The 22688-nt window shown below is 39.6% G+C and overlaps 1 protein-coding gene across 1 annotated transcript; it reads right to left on the bottom strand.

Annotated features, from left to right (window-relative positions):
* Positions 1 to 289: 289 nt before the first annotated feature.
* Positions 290 to 22621, bottom strand: zgc:101569 (uncharacterized protein LOC449822 homolog). The gene is given in 8 exon segments (XM_042510255.1): positions 290 to 667; positions 1162 to 1277; positions 3494 to 3643; positions 14414 to 14558; positions 15217 to 15299; positions 15302 to 15313; positions 20040 to 20210; positions 22409 to 22621. Coding segments are annotated over 8 exon segments (927 nt in total). The 5' UTR covers positions 22551 to 22621; the 3' UTR covers positions 290 to 559.
* Between the last annotated feature and the right edge of the window lie 67 nt (positions 22622 to 22688).

Raw genomic sequence — 22688 nt, forward strand, 5'->3', positions numbered from 1 at the left:
GTTGTATGCTGTGAAGCCCTCTGAGGCAAATGGTGATTTGTGATAGTGGGCTTTATAATCAAAATTGACACGACTTGTCACAAAAATGATAAAACCATTTCCATAGACTAACGTTACCTTTTATCTTATCTTTCTGGCATTTTAGATGATATTCACCCAAAAACAAATTTAAATAATAATAATTAAACCTTAAAATTCATCAGGGAGAGTGAAGTCAACATTCTCAGCCCTTTGTTATTGCAGAACAAAGACTTTGCAGTTGTATTATTCACAAAAGTCAACGCAGTTATTGCATTTTACAATATTTTTTTATTTTTTTTAAAACTTTTTTTTAAACTATCAGTCACTGTTACCTGCTTCTGAAATGTAGGGATTGATGCTTATCTAATAAGCTAATATGGTTGGATAGGGAATAATTTGGCATTACGTCAACACAAAATAACCAACATTATCTGAGACATTTTGTGGTCTGAAGGCAGAGGACCTCCAACAGGGATGCAACGAGACGTGTTAGATCACCTGAACAATGATAGTTCACAAGGCCTCTGCAAACTAAATCCTAGGTGAATTTTCCTCCTCTCCCTGCTCCAGTAGTGAACCTGGTTGCCCCAGCGACAGCTTCTGATCTGATGACAGGAATTGCGTGGTCGATCTCATACTGCATTGCCTGGACAGACAGAGACAGAGACAGATCACACCAATTAAAAACTACTTTTTTGTATATCATATGTTTGTTTTTTTTTCACTTAATGAACTCAACCTGGTGACAACTTGAGAGGATGAATTTCATAAACTGTTTGATGGTCATTGTTTGAAATATAAGAAAAAGCAAGAAATAGTAATTTGTGTGAACGTTCATAATGCATAATTTTTTGGTTCTTTGACACTCAGGTTTTTAAAATCAGACACACCTGTCTATAAGACTACGGTGTGCAAGAACTTTTTAGTAACTGAGCCACCTTTCAAAAATATAAACTGGACAGAAAAACAGTTTGGGTGACCAATACGATATATCACAAAAAAAGCCCACGGAATTATGACAATAATATATGTCAGCACATGAGGGAAAGAAGTGACCTGTAATTTGATATCACATTTTATCTACTGTAGCTTACATGTTGGTATCATAGATATGGTATGAAATTCCTACATATCGTGTACCTGTGAGAAGGAGGGAGCGTCGTAGCAGCTGTACATGGCTGAGGAGCGGTCGGCCCGCAGACACTGCTGAGGGAAGGAGCTGATCTGCTCTGCTAACTGCAGGGCTGCCTGTAAAGCTGTGGTTGTGACATGAAGTCAGCCGAGCACAGTGACACAGATGAACACATACTTCATGCATACGCTAAGAAATGCCGCCATTCATAACATAGTAAAATACATCCGTGTTATTAACCCTTTCTCTTAAACTAAAAAACAAAACCACCAGCCCTTCCATGCCGCTGCTGTGTGTCTACCCATGCCTCTCTGCATCCTCGCCCACATGAAAGCACAGGACCACATCCAGATCGCTCCTATGGAAAAAACGACGCCTCATGGTGCCACGCTTTGATGCCCTGTGTGTGTATATATGTTGGTAAGCTGCTACTTCGTTGTTTTCGTCTGATGTTAAATCCGCACTAAGTGATCATCCCTCAGAAAGGCCAATTAGGCTGAGACTTGAGTGTGGGAAGAAGAACTTCCTAAAAGAATTAAGCTAATCTTCTTTTAACGTCTAAGGAGAGTTGGGGGGGGGGGTTCGCACATGGAAGGGCTTTTTTTGGGATTTAAGGATACGGGAGCGTTCATGTATTAATGTAATACAGGAAATGCCGTATTGAAATGCGTGCATAACTTAATCCTCAGGCTGCTGCTTGAACGAGCGAGGAGAGGGTAGTGCTAATGGTGAGTTATGGCTTCAGCTTAATGTCGGAGCCAAATAAAGAAAACAGATTCACTGGAACAAATTTACATTATGTCTGATTTTTGTCTGATCTCACCTACAGAACAGTTTCTTAAAAACTGTGTTTCCTGAATGAAAATGGGTCACGGGCCTGTTTCTCTGTGGTGTCGACACGACTGGACTTCACAGTGAATAATGATTTCTACTTCCCCCACACAGACAGAGGACTTCCAGCCTCCCCCATATCTGGTCTTTACATCTCCACCATTTGCTATCAAATATCATGAAATACCAACTACAATGCAGTGTGAACACCCCATCAGCATCCTTGTTTTATATCTGCATGCTTCCACAGGCTCAGATTGTGGAAAAACAGCAAAATACTGTATTTTACTATAATTATGCAGACGACACACACATTTACATATCAACAGGGGATGATGGTCCAACACAAGAACTGAGTAAGTGCACTGAACAAAAAGCATGTCTGGATGTGCCATCATTTTCTTCAATTAAACAGACAAAACTGAAGTTATTGTTACTGAAGCTAAGGAGGAACGATTATAGTCAGCATTCAGCTTTAATTGACTATGTTAAAAACAACGGACCAAGCAGGAACTCTCAGTGTTGTCATGGATACGGACCAGAATTTTTAACAGCCACATTAAGAAAATGACAAAGTCAGCCTACTATCATCTTAGAAAATATTAAGGATAAAAGGACTCGGCATGATTTGGATAAACTTGTCCATTCATTTATCTTCAGTAGACTCGACTACTGCAGTGGTGTAGAAAGTGAATCACATCACTCCACTTCTGAGGTTTTTACACTGGCTTCCTGTCCGTCAAATAATTGATATCGAATACTTCTGGTTTATAAAGCACTGAATGGTTTAGGGTCAAACTACTGATCTTCTGTAACATTATAAAACATCCTGAACTCTCAGGTCGTCTGGGACAGGTCTGCCTTGTGTCCCCAGAGTCAAAACTAAACATGGAGAAACAGAGTTCAGTTTTTGTGCGCCATATATCTGGAACAAACTGCAAGACTTTTTAGTTTGCTGCTGCCTTTTATGAAATACGATACTTACTCATTTCTTACACTATTAATCTTGTTTGTATTTTCTATTCACTTTCTCTTTAATCCCTTTTTAAATGTATTTAAATGTCCTTTAAAATGGGTTTTTCTCAGTGATTTTGATGTTTCATGTGCAGCACTATGAATTGCCTTGGTGCTGAAATGTAGTATATAAATATACTTGTCCTGCCGTGTATGCTGGACTTGGGCTAAATTAGCAGTTTCCTGAAGTGCTTTTGTTTTTACCTCCCACTTGTCAACATGTTATTATGTTGCAAGTAAAAAAAAAAAAATCTGGATATGGCAATGACAGTTAAATTTTGGACAGATGACAATGTCATTTTCAAATATATAATAATAAACTTAAATCAGATGAAAGATCTAGTTAGATTTCTAAGAATCTGACCAAACATTCAATACCAACTTTCAATATTTGACACTTTTTGATACTCAGTGACACATTTTGGTTGTTATTGGTGTTGAGGATTGATACCTTGACAGAGCACTGATAAACAGAATCTACAGGAACTCCAATACCTTGGCCATCAGGCACAACTCTGTTAGCCAAGCCGTAGGCGAGAGCCTCCTGTGCTCCGATTGGTCGCCCAGTCAGAATCAGGTCAAGAGCTCTTGACAGACCGATGAGACGTGGGAGCCGCACTGTGCCTCCATCGATCAGGGGAACTCCTGAAAGAAGATGAGATGTTCAGTATCAAATATATCTTCATATAAAAGGCACAATCACACTGTTTTATGCTACATCTCAGGCCAATGCATTTATACTGAAAGCCCACTGATTTATCTGTTATTAGATGCAGTATTAGTCTTTTACTCATGATGTTCCTAACGACTAATTTTCCAGACTTTTAAACATAATATAAACCTAGACTAGTTGAATAGTCTAGAAAACAGAAAACAGTCAAAACTGAGCAAAATTTAATCTGTAAAGTTAAACATAGTCCAAAAGATACTGTGTTTGAGAGCCATTTATCCTTGTTAATCACATTTTTCAGTAACTAATCATATTTTGCACTGTGCATTATTATCACCTGACAAAACATGAAAACAACTCACAAAATAATAATTCTTAATTATTCTTTAGGAAAGTAAATCTTTGTACCTTATTATTACAATGGCATTTTCATTGAGTTAAAACAATACTGTGCAATAATAATAATCATTGTAAAAATAAGTTTAACTGACTGGCATTTGTGGTGCTGACTAGCGAGGGTAGCAACATTTAATCGACTAGTTAACTAATCACACGAAATACATTTGAGCTTTTGACAAATAGACGTCATCTGGGACTCTGCAACATTTTGATGGAAAACGTTCTTGATGTTCTGACATATCTAACTGATAAATCAGAAAATAAATTGATGGGTTGATTATAGCCCTGTACTGCACTGGAACACATTTGGAAATTCCTGTGCCTGTGAAAAGTATATCCAGAATGTGGAGGTGGGCGGATAAAAATTTGGATTACCTAACTGTGAAAAGGTGAAAGGGAATGTAGGCCACTGTGCCAGTATATGGGGTTCAGGTGACTTAAACTGTGTGAAAACAGCCAAAGAAACACTTAGAAATACATAATATACTGCTGGCATTAATCTGGGTTACAGCTGTCAGGGGAGCAAAGTTTTGAAACAGTTTCACTCCTTCACTGTAACTCTGCTTTCTTTCAGTCAGTACGTGAAAACTCCACTCTCACTGGACACATTTGCATTATTACTGGGTCTACCAGAGAGAAAGAGGGATAGGAGGGAGAGAGAGTACACTGCAAGGTACAGTAAGCATCTGGCATCTGTCCTAATTTCTAAAGAGCACCAGCTGGAATTGGCATACTTTCTACCGTTGAGCGCTCCCAAGTTCCACGCCACAATCCCGACTCCCTAATTCCTCCAAGTCGCTGATTCTATTTGACCGCCCCTTATTGAGAGCACATGTGTCGGACATGTTTTCATAACCCCAAATCATCATGCTAGCTTTCAGTTTTTTTTCTCCCCCCCTCTCTCTCTCATTCTTTAGGGAGTCGTGGAAATACTGTGATTCTATTCATGCTCTGCAAGCCACTCTCTTTCTCCATGTCGTTCAAATAAATTAAATTGGAATACATGGAATACCACTGTTAATACACGTGCGACCAATCCAAGAGGCCTGGTTTGGGTTCAGACCGTCAGCACATATGGCGCTCTGACAGACAAAAGACTGTGATCAGCCTGGGGACGGAGGGGGGGTATTACACTGTCTGCAAATACTAGATTTCACTCAATTTTTCAGTCATTCCCCATTACAGGAGTGTATCCTACTGAAATGTAAATTACAGAGTATACAGCTGAGCACTCGGAGCTGATGAAAAGCAACAAAAATGACAGCTGGATTCCTTTTGCTGCAATTCAATTATAAGAATAGCACAGATTCTTGCAGCGCAGGTGTGTGTGAGGTTCAAGGTCTTTTTAATATTGACTGAGACAACAACTGAGAGTGTTTGAGGCAAGGTTTTGCTCCGTGGAGCTTTGTCTTGCACCACATGCAACACACACACACTCACAATAGCATTCCTATCCAAGTATTTCTGCGCGCACACACACACACACACACACACACACACACACACACACACACACACACACACACACCAGACTGTAGTCCGGTGGTTCACAACCTTTATTGTTTGATGTACACCCACAGTCCAGTCAGATGAACTCAACTCATTTATCTATTACATTTAAATACCATTTTAACCATCAATATCTTGCTGTCTCAAATCCCATATTCTGTGCTTATATATGCTATTCTGAGTGCATACAGTAAGTGCATTTATACTATGAAGAAATAGTTGGAGACAACCATGATGAACACTAAGGCACTGTACAGTCAAGATTTTGGGCTACAAGGGACACGGTGTAGGTGATTGTAAAAAATCAGGTGCTTTTTTCAGATAGGGCAAGTAGTCAAATAAGGATTTTAAAAAAATGTCTGGATACAGGAAGACCCACCGACACTTGCAAAGTCAGTCCTTTAGATATTTCCACTGTTTATCCAATACTGTCAGAATTCTGTTTAAAATAGATCCATTTCTTTCATCCAGATACACATTAAACAATATAGAGGACAAAATTCCACCTTGGCAAACACCACTGCTCACAGAGAATGGAGCCGACACCACATTCCCCCATTTAACCCCTAATTTCTGAGGAGCACACCAGAAAACAATTACTCCAATTATGTATTTTGGGACACCTTTATCAAGCAATTTCATGAATAATTTTTCATCGTTAATCCAATCGAAGGCCTTGGATGCGTCAATAAAACACAAAAATACAGTAGAATTGCGAGTCCTGTAATTAGCAATAATCTCCTTAAGAGCATAAATACACATATCAGTGCCAAGTTTTCTCTTAAAGCCAAACTGATTATCAGCAGTTACAAGAAGTATTTCCAACCTCTCCATCAGGATTCTTTCCAGCACCTTAGAGGGAATACTGGCAAGGGCAATAGGTCTGTAATTATCCATATCATATAATTTACCAGCCTTGTCCTTAATTACAGGAACTAGCAGCACAGAAATGATAGAATCTGGAAGGACACCATGAATAACGAAACCAGTAAAACACAATGCGAGCAGGGGACAGATCCTATTACTGGCATTCTTTAAGTGTTCTGCAGAAATAGTATCCATACTGCAGGCCTTGTTATCATCGAGCCTCATAATGGAATAATTTAAATCATTTATTGATTATCTTATTCTTATTCTTTTGACAATTTGGCCATTACTTTAAGCTGATAACATCAACTATGTATCCATCTACATATTTCTTTAGTTATGTATTTAAAACTATTTCTCATAACTTAGCCCCCCCCTCTTGTTCAGCTACTCTACAGTTTTTTCCATGTACCCACTGATAACTTCAGACACAATCATTGCTCTAGTCCTCATCAACAGAGGGTCGATTATCGCACAGAGCTCCTCTATGTTGTGTCCAGCACGATCACTCTGATTACAGCAAAAGACAGAAAAAGGAATGACAGAGAGAGACAGGAGGCTGGCTAGGAAACAGTGACAGGCAGAGGAAGACAGAGCCTGACTCTTAGAGGGACAGATAAGGAGCCAAGCTGACCTCCAGCCTGTCTGTCTTTGGTGCTGCTGTTGGCACCATCGCTATCAGCAAGCGGAAGGATCTCCCTTCTTATCCACAGCACTTGTCTCCAGCACCTCCAGCCCTCACCCTCCTCTCCCTGTCTGATAGTCCTGTCTCTGATGTGTCCTGTTTTGTGGGACTTTATACAGACCTGCGCTTTGTCCCATATGAATGGGAGCTGAGAGCTTGGGAGCACCTCATTGAAGTAGCTTTAACTCAAAAGGCATGTTTGGCTGAGGCGGAGAGCGGTGGCTTCTGATCCTCTATTCCAAGTTTCATGGAGGCAAATGTTTGGCAGTGATCCTGATACAAGATAATCAGTTAAGTGTCCGCAAAACAAAAGTGTGGATTTGTCATCGTTCTTCAGTAATGAGCCAAACATTTTGGAAAGGAGCCCTCTGCCTTCTTGTATAAAGCAGATAAGCCCATTATCAAGACTGAGGCTTGTTATTAGCAAGGTTGAACATGAGTCAGCAAAGTCTATTGTTTAATAACTAGATATGGGAGGTGGTTCTCTTCCTGCATCAACAGGTCATCACAGCTTATCTGACTGAAATGCAGGAATCTAGAAGAATGAAGGAACTTTGTATTTTATCTTTCTGCATTTTATCTACTTGCTAAATAATGTGTTCCTCCCGAATCCTATATGAGTCATCACAAACATTTTCAGTTGGAAACTAAGGCTTCTTGGGTATTTTCTTTTTCAAGGATTCTCAACAGCATTCACTTACCAAAAAAATATTTTTCAATAATATTTTTATACTTACTCAGTAATGATACAGAGTCCAGTTTAACTGTTTGACTCACAGGCCAAGAGGACTGTTAGATAAAAAAAATCCACTGGCCAAACATACTGTATTTTCTACAAGCCAAAATAACAGTATCCGTTAAGTAGACCTTTAAATAAGAATATGATAGGGCTGCTGATAACAACCTGATTTGTTTTTTAAATGGAATATTTAAAATCTTTCTTGGTAGAGATAAATGGGATATTGTTCAGATTTAAGCATCCAATTATTAAAATGCTTTCCTGTTTTAAATAACCTTAATGGCCATTCAAGTATAGATTACAAGGTGTGCTTGAATGAACCATAGTTGGCGCCCACATGCTTTGCCGTACAAGGCAACATAGATTTCAGAGTTTACACGGCGCATCTGAATGCAAGATTGAGTCTCTATTGCTCTGCAAAACTCGTCTCAGACTGCAGAGGACAAAGCTGCGCTACTGTGAGTCCAACCAAAACACGATAGAGACTCCAAGCATAGTTTTTTTACTAAGTGACTATTTTAACATTTACCCTCTATAGTGTGGCAGACAGCCTTCTGAGATTTCCTTGCCAAACAGAAAATCTACCCGCATTTGGCGCTTGGCCGGTATAAATTTCAGACCATGGATACAAAGTTCTTAATTCAAAACTTGCACTGAAAGGACAGTTAATGCACACTGAACTATATTTTTTTCTAATAAGACAGAAAAAGACATAACATAAAGTGGTCCTTTAACTATGCTAACATAAAAAAAACATTTAAAAAGAGTTAATCTATGTGTTCTATAGCTTCAGTTAAAACAAGAAATGCTGCAGATCAGGTGTTTCTGCATCTGCACATCCTTTGGTACATTATTGTAGGTAACCACCATTGTCTTACAGGTATCTATTACATTATAAAAATTATTTTGGAGAGAAAACAATGAAACAATTCTGGGTTCAAGCCCCCTTGTCAGCTATTACTTACATAATCAACCAGCTGAGAAGTCAGATAAAGACACTCAATCCCTACTAAAGAAAAGACTGCTGCTCTGTAGCTGACCTCTGAACTCCTCGCGGACTTGGGAAGCCAAAACAGAAAAATTAACATTTTTCTATGTGATGTGGTACCAAGTCCAACGGGAGGAGACCACACTCGATGGTACATCACATCCAACATCTACGTCTACTACAAACCTGAGAACAGAGTGTGAAACACGACACACTGAGGTGTGGTGGTTTGCTGCTGGCATCCTCACCACATCAAAGTAAAACCCACCACAATGGCCTCCCATGAGGGTAATGCGATTAAGTTTGATGTGGATTAACGATTTCCGGACAACTCCAGACTAAAATGGACAAAGGGAAAAGAGCAGCAGCTCACTTTGAATTACTCCCGAGGAATGAAGGAAAATAGCTGCACTGGGCTGGGTCAAACATGAGTGCCACACAGTTAACTTGATTTCATGTATTTAGCCCACTGAGTTAATACCAGGGCTGCATATTCTTTAGTTTGCAGAGCACCATTATACGAGACCACCAAAGCTGCAAACGGGGCCTTACACTGTGAAACTGCGGAGGACATGTAGCACCTAATGGGAAAACACAAAATCACCTGAAGGTTTAAACATTATAAAACCTGCCAAAAAGTCCCTCAATCATTCGAGACTCCATTTGACTTTAGAATGACAGTAAAGCTGATTTGAACTGCCGAAAATAATATTTGCCATCAATTATTCTACTTTAAGGAATAATTCACCCACAAAATGATCTGGACAAAAAGAAAAAACTGTATGTCTCCATGGTGTATGAAGAATCCAAAATTTGAGAAAGTTCTTGATGAATTGAGTCTACTTCAAATAACAGCAAAATTATATAAAAAAAATCAGTTGGCATACTCTCATACAGCTCATGTTGTATCGTCATACGCTCACTACTTTTCAAACACATGTATTTTGGCTAAAAACGTATTATTTAAAACACATCCGTATAACAGAAGCACACCTGGTTAAAAACGTGCGTTTGAACTCTGCTCATATATCCCATTGAGCGGAGTTCAAACGCACGCACTTGCCCAGGCACGCTACTCATCCATGTATAAAACCGTTTATGCAGAAGTGTTTAAAAAGTAAGTTTTTTAGTGAAAATGGGTATTTGCTGAGTATTGGACACACAGCTGAATAAATGAGACTTGTTTTAAGTTTGGAAACAGATGTTTTGATAAAGTTTTGCTTTTGTTACACTCGATATCTGATTACTTTAATTCATCATGAATTTTGTCAGCTTTTTGGATTCTTTGTTCACCTTGGAGGCATGCAAGAAAGTTTTCTTCACAAAGTCAACGTAACACGAGGTGAGTAACTGATACACAATTCATTTTGTGAGTGAAGTATTTCTTCAAAATGTTGACTGATCCCGTTTCTGCACACAACTGCTCCGTCCATTCACTCTTCATGGAAAAGAAACCTGAAGTTTCAAGAGGGCCTGCCGATTTTAAAGCGAGGTGATGTAATCACTGGACTATGTCACTCAGTTTCAAACTCACCGAGCGGGTGTTTGAATTGGCCGATGTTATGTCAGCTTTGGATGGAGGTTTGACTTCGATTCAACATGTGGCTTCTTCTTTTTTTGGCACTCTACTTCTCGGCTTCGTCCAGGTATGAGACAGGACTTAAAACTGTGAAGAGGAGAGTGGGAGGAGACACTGACATGACTGATCAGTATGTGTGTGTGTGTGTGTGTGTGAGGGGTCTCCATTTATCGGTTTCTACTTCAAACAGGGAAATCAGAGGAGTACTATCCTAACAGTCCTGGACAACTTCCACGCTTGCCTGATTTAGCCTCACCATTAAAGAAAAATCCTTGAATGAAGTATTACTGAACTATTTTAAGTTTCCTCTTCCGTTGCCAACTTTTTTTTTGGCTTTTTTTTTGCTTTGTAATGTTCCTCTGGGTTAAGGAACCAAAATAACATCAGGGAATTAGGTAAGCACGGTGGTTTTTCATTCAGGTCTATCAAAATCCAACAGCAGTAGACACTAATACCAGACTCCTGTGACGCAACCATCTCCTCCTTCTCATTTCCTCCTTGGCGAGGCAGAGGGGCCCCAGACAGGAAGCCACAGGTTCGGCAGCCAATCACGTGCCAGAAAGCTGTCAAATCCTTATGGTTGCCATTGGCCCACATCAGAGCGCTGCAGCAAGCCTCTGAGGGTTTTTTGACTCCAAAGCCACCAGGGATTCCCTCCGGCTGCTGCCATCTGTGCCCGACCCCAAAACGGTTACAGAATTCAACCATTAAAAGGAAATAATCTGTAAGAAACACAGGATCTTTAAATAAACTGTGCGTCCCACAGAGCAGCACCACATTTGATGTAAATGGGGAGGGAAGCTTGGTTTTCAATTGTTTAATGTTGGGAAAATAAAGTTTGAATGTATACTCTTTTCCACTGTAAAGTCTGTTTTTTCTAAACTTAGGCCCTTATGAGAAATGTCTCATTGTGGAATGCAGCCCCATTTAGTCTCGTTAATGTTCCCTCACCCACCTCAGGATTTAAACTACACTAACTACAGGCTTGAAAAGGTGAAGATGCTGGTTGTGCAGCATACAGCTCCACAGAGTTTGGGTCCAGCAGCCAAAGTAATAATCAGTGTGCTAAATGCACATCTGAAAAAACCACAGTGGTTTCAACTAAGCTGGGGGAAACATCTCAAATGTGTTGACAAACAAGCCTGAAGATATGTGGCAATCAAGAGGCAGAGAATTAATTACTGGGAGGAAATGTGCAACTTAATGTGTTGAGACCGCAGCGATGCTAATTTCTGCCTCCCAAACATAGTTTTGAGCTGAGGGAAGAGGTTTGAGTGCAGGCACTAGATTAATTTCATCCCTAATGGGACACGCAGAGCTCAGATCGAGATTCTTGAATCTGTTGAAAGAAGTTTGTCAGTTTGTGTCCAGAGATGCACCGATAATCAGCTGTTACAATTCTTGTGCCTCTCCCCCTAATCTTCACTTCCATCGTCAATGACAGTGTTTTACTTCTTCTCCTGTTATTGATTCTGACATACAGCTAATGTTACTTAACTCTTTGAAACCTGGAGCAACGTCACTTTTGTTGTGCTGCTTTCAGACGCATTCATTCATTTTAAACTGTGAACCCTAAGCAAATGGCACAATTTCTTTAAAAAAAAAAAAAAAACTCAGGAAAATCAGCAATAGGCATCTTGGTAAGAAATCTTCATGAATTTCAAGAAATTAATTTCCAGACTAATCCTAAAACGTACATTTTCAAAGGCCTTGGGTTGCTCACAGTGGTTTGATATATTTCAGAATCTTTTTATGTATGTAACTGATCTTACTGGTATTATTTTGTTTTTTATTTGTGTACATATAATATTGCTTTGTAATTTCAAGTACCATTATGTTGCTGTTGTGCCTATTTAAATGTTATCTATATGTGTGCCATCTCTTTTCATTTCTACAGCACTTTGGTCAACTGCATTTTTAAATGTGCTATATAAATAAACTTGATTGGATGTGAAAACAAATATACCATCAGTGCTCATCCAGAAGCTTCAGTAATATTTACAATGTTATTTAGAATTGATTTCTGTTGCTGTACAGCTTTGTTCCTCATGGGCGAGGACATGGAAGAGGGAGATGCTGTGTTGTGCCAAAGATTGTTCCCCTGTCGAAATGTTTCCCCCTAACAGAACCTGAACTAAACCTTATCCCCGACTCTAACCATCGAGGGAGGCACTTTAACAGAAGGGAATATTATTCAACAGGGACTATAACATCATTTTAGTATTGTGTGGCTTAAGCGACTTTGGTTACCATATACAGAGCCTGTGGTGGATTAGAATTGCATACTCCACCTTTAACTGAATGTTTTAACTTTTGGTTTCTTACACAGAGACTCTAACTACACAAATCTGCGACAGGCAGAGGACAGAAGCAATCAGATGTGAAAAATTTAGATTTGAGGAAAAGACCAGGTTATAGTTTGAATGTTTTTGATATTGGTGCCCATACGGTACCCCAGTTTCCGTACTTATTATTATCTATTTTTCTATTCTTTACTTTGAGAATGTTTTTCCTCAAGTTATGGTAAAAGAGCTCTTATAATGTGATGTGCACAGAGACTGGAGTGTGGCCTGGCGCTGAAGACTTGCCATCAGACAGTCTGGGAGGACGGACAGTCAGACAGACAGAAAGACAAGGGCACTGCCAGGATGCTCTCCTGTAAATTACAGGCCTGGGATGATAAGCCCTGCATGTTTACACTCTAAATCTAGTACTGCCAGTAAATTATAGTACATCAGTTGTATTTATAAACACCATGGTTGTATTTTAAACCCTCTAGCAGCATGGCTCGAGCAATGACAGCTACATCATGAGAGATGCTACAGCAACGGTCCAACATGAGCCACTTTTACATATTAAAGCCAGCCATGACTTGCTGGGATCAGAATTGACTTAAAGTGTTTACAGCAGAAGACCCAAAGTACTAGTTGTTCTTTTAAAAACTATAGCCGAGTCAGCGAGCAAACTATGCCAATAAGCTACAAGACGCCAAAAAAGGAAAATGTTGTTTATGAGGAAATTGTGTGACATAAATAATATGTAAGCCCTGTTTGGCCCCGCAGTGGAAAACTGGCAGAGGGCTGCTTCCTCTCCTACTTATCAAGACTGCCCAGCAGACTCAGGCCGTGATGCCAAAAGGTCACGGTCACTTGTGTTATCGCACTATGACTTGCACACAAACAAGAGGAGGCTGGGGTGATAACACAGGACAGAGTAACATAGTTGAAAAATAGAAACAGCGTGGACTTCCTGGCATTAGGAGACAAATGATGTATGTGTGGATGCAGAGAAAAGCACAACGATGTTTTCATGGACAGCTATAATTAGATGAGCAGATACACAAAGGCAGGTCGAGCAGCAAAACAGAGTAAGGTGGAAGAGAGGTGGTGGTGGCAGCAGAACTATTCCTATTAATACTGCCAGTAGTGATAAGATTGTACTAGCAATATTAACAGCAGCAGTTAAAAGGGAAACAGTATGCACATTAGTATCACTAGTATTATAAATAGAAAAACATCAAAAAGAAGCAGTCAAAGTAGCAAAAGCTAGTCGCAGTAATATAAATATTAACAGATAATGAGTCAAGTGGAAGCTACGACATCAGCAGTAGCTGAGATTAGGTAGTGATGGTAGTTGTGGTCGGAGTAGTCGAGGTACTATTACTATAAACACAAGTAGTAGTGCTGAGAGGTAGCATTGTTGCTATTACTACAGTATTACTACAACTACTGAGAGAATTGCAGGCGTAAAAGATGAACATTAAGTTGTTGCAAGTCTCAAGCAATGTCCTAAAATCCCAAAAACATGTACGGGGCTGCTGCAACTGGCCCCTGGCATCCTGATGTTTTGCAAAAGTGGAACCACAGCAAAGCAAGTTGAGTATCCCTGATGCAGAGGTACTTTCCTACCAGCACTGACTGAGGAAAAGCACAGCATGGTACAGTAGTAACTGAAAAGTAGCATGCGATGTCAGACGTACCAAACCTGCGACAGAACACCCCCATGACGGCGCTCTCCTCCACCACCCTCAGATCTGCCAGCAGAGCCAGCTCCAGCCCTCCAGCCACAGCAAAGCCACTGACTGCTGCTACCAGCGGCTTTGACAGCTCCAAACGGGATGGACCCTGGAGAAAAGAACTGGATTAGTGCATCAAAACATATACACACTGTATAAATGCAAAGCTATGGGACTTCAGCATGGTAAAATCAACACAGAAGATGAGCACATTCTATATTCATCCTATAAAATACATCAATTGTATGGTATAAAGAAGGCACTTCTGTATATAAATGTTTACTTTTACTACCCATCTCGTGCTTTTTTACCTCTCTGTTTCCATGGATTATCTACCAAAAAATGTTCTAGAAAAGAGTAACAAATGATCCAAGTTCCAGCTGTTGCTGAACAAATGATGCACTTTGTATACTGTAAGAGATGTAGTGCTATAATTTTCTGCACAGGAGGTCCACTCAATCCCAAAAGACTTAACATGCAATCCAAACAGACTTTATGGAGGCTGTAGTTTTTTGTAGTTTACAGTTCATCTATTATGCTATAACCTGTCTTTGTCAAGTTAAATTAGTGTGAGAAAGGACTTTTTTTGCACAAGTACAACACACACACCCAAACCTTCACCACCACCTGTCTTCCTAAAGCCTTAAAAATATTCACAATCATTTTCTGGTTTTATTTTTGATTTTTTGTGGAGGCCTTTAGCCCTTCATTAACATCATAAGGGAATATAGATATAACCCTCACAAGCACACGCAAACAGGGCTCACCATCGGACCGGGACCCTTGGTGACATCTTGCTCCAATTTGAGGGAGGCTGTGTGATTGGCCAGCTCTTTCAGATCATAACCACGCAGAAATTCCCTCCTGGAGGAGACCACAAAATTACAAAGTATGGCAGCTGGAAAGTCAGAGAGGAAGGGAAAATGATGAGGATGAAAAAAACAACAAGTTGAGCTGGAGTCCGAGGGCTGCAATTTGGATCGCAGCTTGCTTTGGGCTGGCTGGCACACGAATGCTCCTCTTCCCTTTAAGAGCCCAAATCCAATACATAGTCACAAATCATGCAAGTGCTCACACACACATATGCACATACACAATATGCTCATTAATGGAGGACTAACATACTCCAACCACAGCCCCTTCCGTTGGATTCATGTGGTAATTACAACATTGCCCGAGAGGCCTACAAACACTATGTCACAGGCTGAGGCAGGGACTCATAAAATCCTCCTCTCTCCGTAATGTAACAGTAATGAAAATGATTATAACCAACACATGTGCCAGCAACACCCATCAACTGGGAGCTTTGATTACAGCTGTGGGTCAGTGCAGGGCAATTATAGAAAAACAGTGCGTCATGCTGTTTATGGGAGCAGCGATGTGACAGAGCTCCCTAAACCCCTTTGTCCTGGTAGGAAAAAGAGCAGAAGCTCTCAAGAGCTGGCCCATTCACAGAGGATCGTAAAAGCATTATTTAGACTCAAAGTCCATGACAAACCTCCTCTGAGGGGCCAAATGGACAGAGAGATATTCTATTTATTTAATAAAAATATGCACTGCAGTTATATGATAAATGTTGCAAATGAGCAATGACTGGGAGACTAAACTCAAGCCTCATGGGTTCAGAGTTTGACTTTTAAAGGGTGCTTATGACCAAAGTAATGAAAACACATTTTCTTTATACTGTTCACAGTTTTCACAGGGACCATGTCTTCTGTGCCATATGGTATGACCAAAAGTATGTGTGGACAGCGATGTCCGTCCTCAGGGGATCACAGGATGAATCTGAGGTGTGGCAGGACAATTGACAGGGTAGTATTTAAAAAGCATTAAAAAACATCACCATACAAATGTATGTATGTTTCAGTCAGTTAAAAAAAGTTACTACTTCAAGCCACTAAATAACTTTTTATATATGTGTACATTTAAAGACAAATATATATGTACATATAATAGACATATATATGTATATATATATATATATATATATATATATATATATATATATAGTCTTAGGTTAACCTGGTCAAAAATGACATTTGGAAACCCTGATTAAGAGTCACAAATAGACATTGTTTCTTCATTGTTTTAGGGGGATTCATGCCAATGACTCATGTATTAAAATGTGAAAGCAGGATTTTACTGTTGGTTGAGGTAGAGTTGATTTTTAACTATTTTGTATTGTGCTGCACCTATGAATCATTCTCACTGATGATTATTACAGTGATTATTTTCTCCACTGACTGATTTTTAGTTTGTAAAAAAATTCTAAGTATAGTGAAAAATGCTGTCAAAATGTTTTGTCAAATCAGTGGCGATTCAAGGTTGTTAAAATTAAATTATTAGAATACTCAAAATTGCAACAGCAACTTTTCACATTTTTGAAGCTGCAACCATGAAATGTTTAAGCATGAAACATAAAGTCTTGTCAAAATTGCTGTCAACAAATTTTCTGTCAATCAACTAATTAATTCATCTATTATATATGTATATATATATATATATAATATCATATATATATATATATATATATATATATATATATATATAATTTCAGCTGTGCTTACCGTTGGGTGCTTTAATTTTTAAGAAAACAGTGAATTCTATAAGCTCTTCATACATTTAGGGAGCAAACATCTTAATGTGCACAGTTAATAACTAAGCTGTGAAATAAATGTTATGAAGTCAAAAAGTATAACATCTCCCTCTCAATTGCAGCAGAAGTAGAAAGTACCATAGAAAGAAAATACTCAAAAAACATACAAGTTCCTCAAATTTGTACTCTTTAAGTAAATATACTTAATTTTGTTCCACCACTGGAAGAAAACAGCAAAGAGACATGACCTCAACCTCATACAGTGCCTTTGTGATAAACTGGGAACATCAACTGTTGATTTCTCAAATCTTGGACAAATAAAACTACTTGTGTGCTCTTGGTTATAGTTATCGTTGTGTTTTTAATAGGACTAGTGAGGCTTTACAGACAATCGTCTTCACCTCAGTTGAGCTGAGCATGTGCACAGCTGTAGGGACACAGCCAGGTTGACATCTAGATTGTACCTGACCACAAACGCCTGCAGAAATCTGAATCCCAAACACTCCAACTATGCGCCAGCATATTCAAAACCTGCAGAAAGCAATTACTCTTAATTTCACGACTTTAAAAAAAACACGTCGACACTGAAAAATGAGAGCTGAGAGAGTGATCATTGTTGGAGCTAATTTGAACAAAATGGATTCCTTATGCTGTCAGAAACACTACAGCCGAACTCGAACCTCCCTGCTTGTCATCTCATAGCACAGACAGGCTGCTAATCATCACTGAGGGTCAGTCTTCCTGTTATAGCGGAGCAGCAATACAGGACAACATGCTGACAGGAATGTGTGGTGAGACAATTAAAAGCACATTATAGACATTGTGGGAATCACAGAAGAGCTACTTCTGCTGGAACGACCTACGGTGCTGCTCGTTGCTTACCCATTTAACACGAGCTAATTACTCTCTAACACACACTGTTTTCTATTCACAGCTGAGACTAGTAGCACTCCACAGCCGTCATCTGGAGAGGCTCCAACCTCTCAAGTACCACACAAAGTATACTCTTGTGTCTCTTGAGGCCACAGTGCACTTCATACAGCAGACAGGTTGATCCAGGTTGAAGACATTATTTCCACTGCGGGAAGGAGTTCATTCAGTGTGTGCGATGATTATTTTTAGAAGTATTAGGAGCTGTGGCATGATTCTGGCTTTGGGCGGCTGACACAGTGCAGGCCACCTCACAGGTGTGTGTGTTTGTTCTGTACGCGCACTGGTCTGTCGCCTCGGCGTTCTGGCAAGATCTAAAGACTCCGAGGAGCAAAAGCTGGAAAAAAAGATGCAGAGCAATAATGTGATGTAGAGAAGGGAGGTTGGGAGCTGTGAAGAGACGTGAGAGAGAAGAGCTGAGGAAGGATGAAAGCACGTTCAGCTTCACGACTACCTATTACTGCATCAGAGCACCTGCACAACCTACAATGTTTTTCCTCTGTGGTTTGCAAATATTTTTCAGCTTAAACAAATTAATAATGAAGGGCAGGTGGCTAGAAGCTAATTGTGCTAATTCCATAAACAATGCTAACAACCACAACAGCGCTGACAGAGTTTTTAGCATTAATCTGAAGGTAAAACAGAGGGTGGGCATTACATTTCTGCGACAATGCCATCACGCCACTGTTGGTTGGGACGGCGTTATCAGCGATAACTGCCAGTGAGACACGCACACAGGGACTCACATGCAATAACATGTTCACACGGCTGAACCAGCTACCACAACAAAAAACAGAGAAGCTCAGGACACAACACACGCAGGGGAGCGTAACTTCATTCTCTGCTCCAGACACCATTACTCCAATATATCTTTACATAGTATATAGTTGGTTGCTGCTATAATAATGCTCTGAATGTCACATGCTGCAACTTTAACTTATTAGTTAAGAGGTTTAAATATGCATTTGGACAAAAAAAAAAAAAACTAAATTCTGTATCTTGCAAGGACAATGCCTAAAATTCCCTCATCCTCTCTTTGGGATTAGTTTGACATTTCGGTTAATCAACGTCTTCACATTCTTGCAAAGTCAGACGAAAATATCAATACTACTCATTTCTGTACAATAATCATTGCAATGTTGTCAAGCAACCAGTGGAGACTCCAGTAAGTTATTGCTACTGACCAAGAAATAATCCTGCACATAATAGCTAGTAAACGGCAACATGTGTTATACTTCAGTTTTTGTACAGATTAAACCAACAAGATATAATAGTGAGTGAGGTTTGTAGGTTCTGTTGGTGGATTTTGATACCTGCACAGAGCCAGAATAACTACTTCTCGCTGTTATCAGTCTTTGGGGTAAGCTAAGCTAACCGGCTGCTGGCAGCAGTTTCAAACTTAGCATACAGACAGAAAAATGATATCAACCTTCTTCTCATATAGCTTTCTCAACTATTTCTTTCAGGTGTAATGCTCTCAGAATTTCATGATACTCCCAAAATGTCCGTGACCAGTTATAAAGCTGAAATGTTAAAAAAAAAGAAGCATAGATCAGAAAGAGGATAAGAAAAAAGAAACTAGAGGAAACTGACTGATGCTGAGGGCGGCTAGTGGCAAAGTGGGGGATATCGTTAATGTCCTTAGAAGACGTGATCAGGGACATCCTATTTTCTTATATATTAACATAGAGACGTTTCTACATAGATCTAGCCATATGAGAGGTATGACGGCCTCTGGTGTATAATGTTTTTTGAATGTGTGTTTTTCTCTACATGTACAGTTTAAAACAGTTCAAACATGTATTTGTGATATTTGTGTGTGTGATTATTTATATTTTAATTTATCTATTTCTCCTGTAACACAACGTGATTGTCACTTGTGGACGTGTCATAGCTCTAAATCACTTACTGATGTGTCGACAAATTGCACATAAGGGAGCTACAGTGTGGGGACTTTTTTTATGTTGTTGAGGGTGGCTAGTTTGTCTCTAACTACAGACAAAATCTTAATCTGCCTAAGTGCACATTTTCACCCATCCATTCAGTCTCTTACAGTTCTCTTACCTTTCCCATGCAGGACAGCCACGTTCAAGTCTGGGTCACTGTCGAAGGCCTCCAACTCTTTAAGCAGACGCCTCGCCGTCTCCTGGTTCACCGCATTACGCACCTCAGGACGGTTTATCGCCACGGTGACCACGGACCCCCTGCGCTCTGTGACCACAGTCTGTCCCGCAGCTAATGACAGAGAATGATAAAGATGCACAGACAGAAACCAATATGGACCACAACACTTAGAAAGAGGCCGAGCCAGAGATGTGAAGTTTAACCTCCGCAGCAGGAGGGACGGAGATGGAATGTAAATTGTTTTTATGTGGACAGACTTGATAACAGAAAGAGTGACAGACAGTGACACAATGAAAGAGATGGTCCGGGTTGAGGTGAGGGCCTTGGCTCTCGCTCTGTCTCTGTGTTGATAAGTGTGTGTGAGCGTGCCAGTGATTGTGGCTTGAGGTTGCAGCAGGCAGTTGACCTGACATTGTTCAGGGTCATCCTGGGGAATCCAGCTGTCAACCGCAGCCAGGGGCAACTGCATCCAAGAAAGAAACAGCAAGGAAAACAAAGCTACTGAGCGCATTAACCCTGCTCACACAGGCTATTCTAAGGAGAGGGGACTACTAAACAAAACGCAGTGAAGCGAGGAAGAAGAAAAAAAGGCAATTTGTCTCAGGCAGCCCTTTCTACTCTGCTTCACCTCAAACAAATTATCACACAGTACAGTGTGCGCAAGGGAGTGGAACCACGTTTTTACCACCTGTGTGAAGTGTTGTTTTTCACTTCATTTCACGGTCACACTTTAGGACTTAAGCTCTGAGACTGAGCAACACACAGTGAGTCAGCAGGGCAATTAAACATTAGGATCATATTTTAGTGGTATAATTATTTTTGAGAGGAGTTTCATGTCAGTTTTATGCAATAACAACACATTTTTTATACAAGTGTAAATCACAAGTTTCTTCACTGCATAATATAAATTCCTTTGACAGCCATCCGATATTTGCTGATATCACAAAGTCTGCCAAGACATGATTTCGCTTTGATTCAATTCAGGGGCGTTAGATCGATATGAGACGATACCAGTTAATATCCTCACTGTCTGTTTTTAGCTGCTCACTACCGTCTGCCTGGCGCTAGGCCGCTAACACTGTTGAATCTTTAGGAGGGATGTGTGCTTGGACAGAAATGGTGAAACAGACATGACAAGGCCATTTAAAATCTTAAATATGACAACCCGTATTGATGTTTTTATTTTGCATCAATAATATGGAATCATAAGGTCAATGGACAGACCCAGATCAATGTATAGTTACACTGCCAATTTTTAACAGTCAAGAATAGCTCAAGTCAGGAGCTATTTTCATTAGTGAGTACAGTTTGGGTTTATAAAAAAAATAGGTGTCCCACTGATTTTGTTGCTCCTCACTTTTTTTTCACTATTTTAGGACTCAAGAGGGTTGTCATTTAAAAAGTCTTTAACTTCTCATGGCTATTTAACAGTTTAATATATGCCCAAGGATTTCATCAGGGCAAGTAGATTTCTTCAATAATCCTAATTGAGGTGTTATGGGTGGATAATGAGAGAATCGGCCCCTGGGCACAGATATGCAAAAGGACCCACTACCTCTCCTGTCTAGGATCAAGAAACACAGTCTTTGTGTTTGTTTTGCCTCCTTTTTTGTTGTTTTGTATTTATTTGTTGTCATTTGTGTGTTCTGTTAGGTCATTTTGTGGACTTTATTCAGAGCGAGCAATGCATTTCGCCTGTGGCTCCTTCAGGTTCACTCATTGAAATTACATCAGTATTCACAGCTGTGATAATACACATAACTTCAACATCATTTTTCTTTTTTTTTTTTTTTATTTTTCAAAGTGTATCAATAACATTTTACGAAGTGAGCATTATACAAAAAAAGTTAATATTTACCAACATATAAAAAACAACAAGGATTTCATGCCATATCATTAATACAACAATATTTGCAAGATAACATTTATCATAAATGTTATTTTGTAAACACTGACATATGAAGAAGCCACAGGCGAAAAGCATTAGTGATGGCAATGGCCCTTAAACATGTATGCTGTGTAAATGCTTAAAAAATCCTCTGAGTGAAAATAAGCGTTTAGATTGTGAAGGAGCTGAAAAGTTAAGATTTTAAATGTTTAATCGCACAACTTTGGACGTTTTAGTATTCTTCAGTCATTGATGTTATCCCGGTTTGAGAACGTGTCGTTCAGCGCATTAATTTAAAGTGTGTGTGCTTCAGGTGCCTGCAGTGTACCCACAGTCTATGCTATTTAATGTTACTGACATAATGGCAGCCTCTGCCGCCTCCTACAGCCAATATTAAGTTAATACACGTTTCCAGACATACCTGTTCCTGTGTCTTCACCTCCTGTTGCTGTGCTGTAGCATTTTACAGGCAACAAACTGGCTTTTATCGACAGTCTAAATGTTTTACTGTAACAGGTGTCCGCTAAAATCGGTGTCAACGTCCGAAAATGTTTCAGTGCCATCACTAAAACTCACGAAAACACGGGAATCTCTGGATTAACTTGTATTAAGCGCCATCGAATTTCACAAAGTACTATTTAATGTCTAAATGTAAAAACTGTCGTTGTATTTTCTACTCTTTGAGCAGTAAGCTAATGCTA

The sequence above is a fragment of the Plectropomus leopardus genome, chromosome 21, assembly GCF_008729295.1.
Source record: "Plectropomus leopardus isolate mb chromosome 21, YSFRI_Pleo_2.0, whole genome shotgun sequence".
Lineage (NCBI taxonomy): Eukaryota > Metazoa > Chordata > Actinopteri > Perciformes > Serranidae > Plectropomus > Plectropomus leopardus.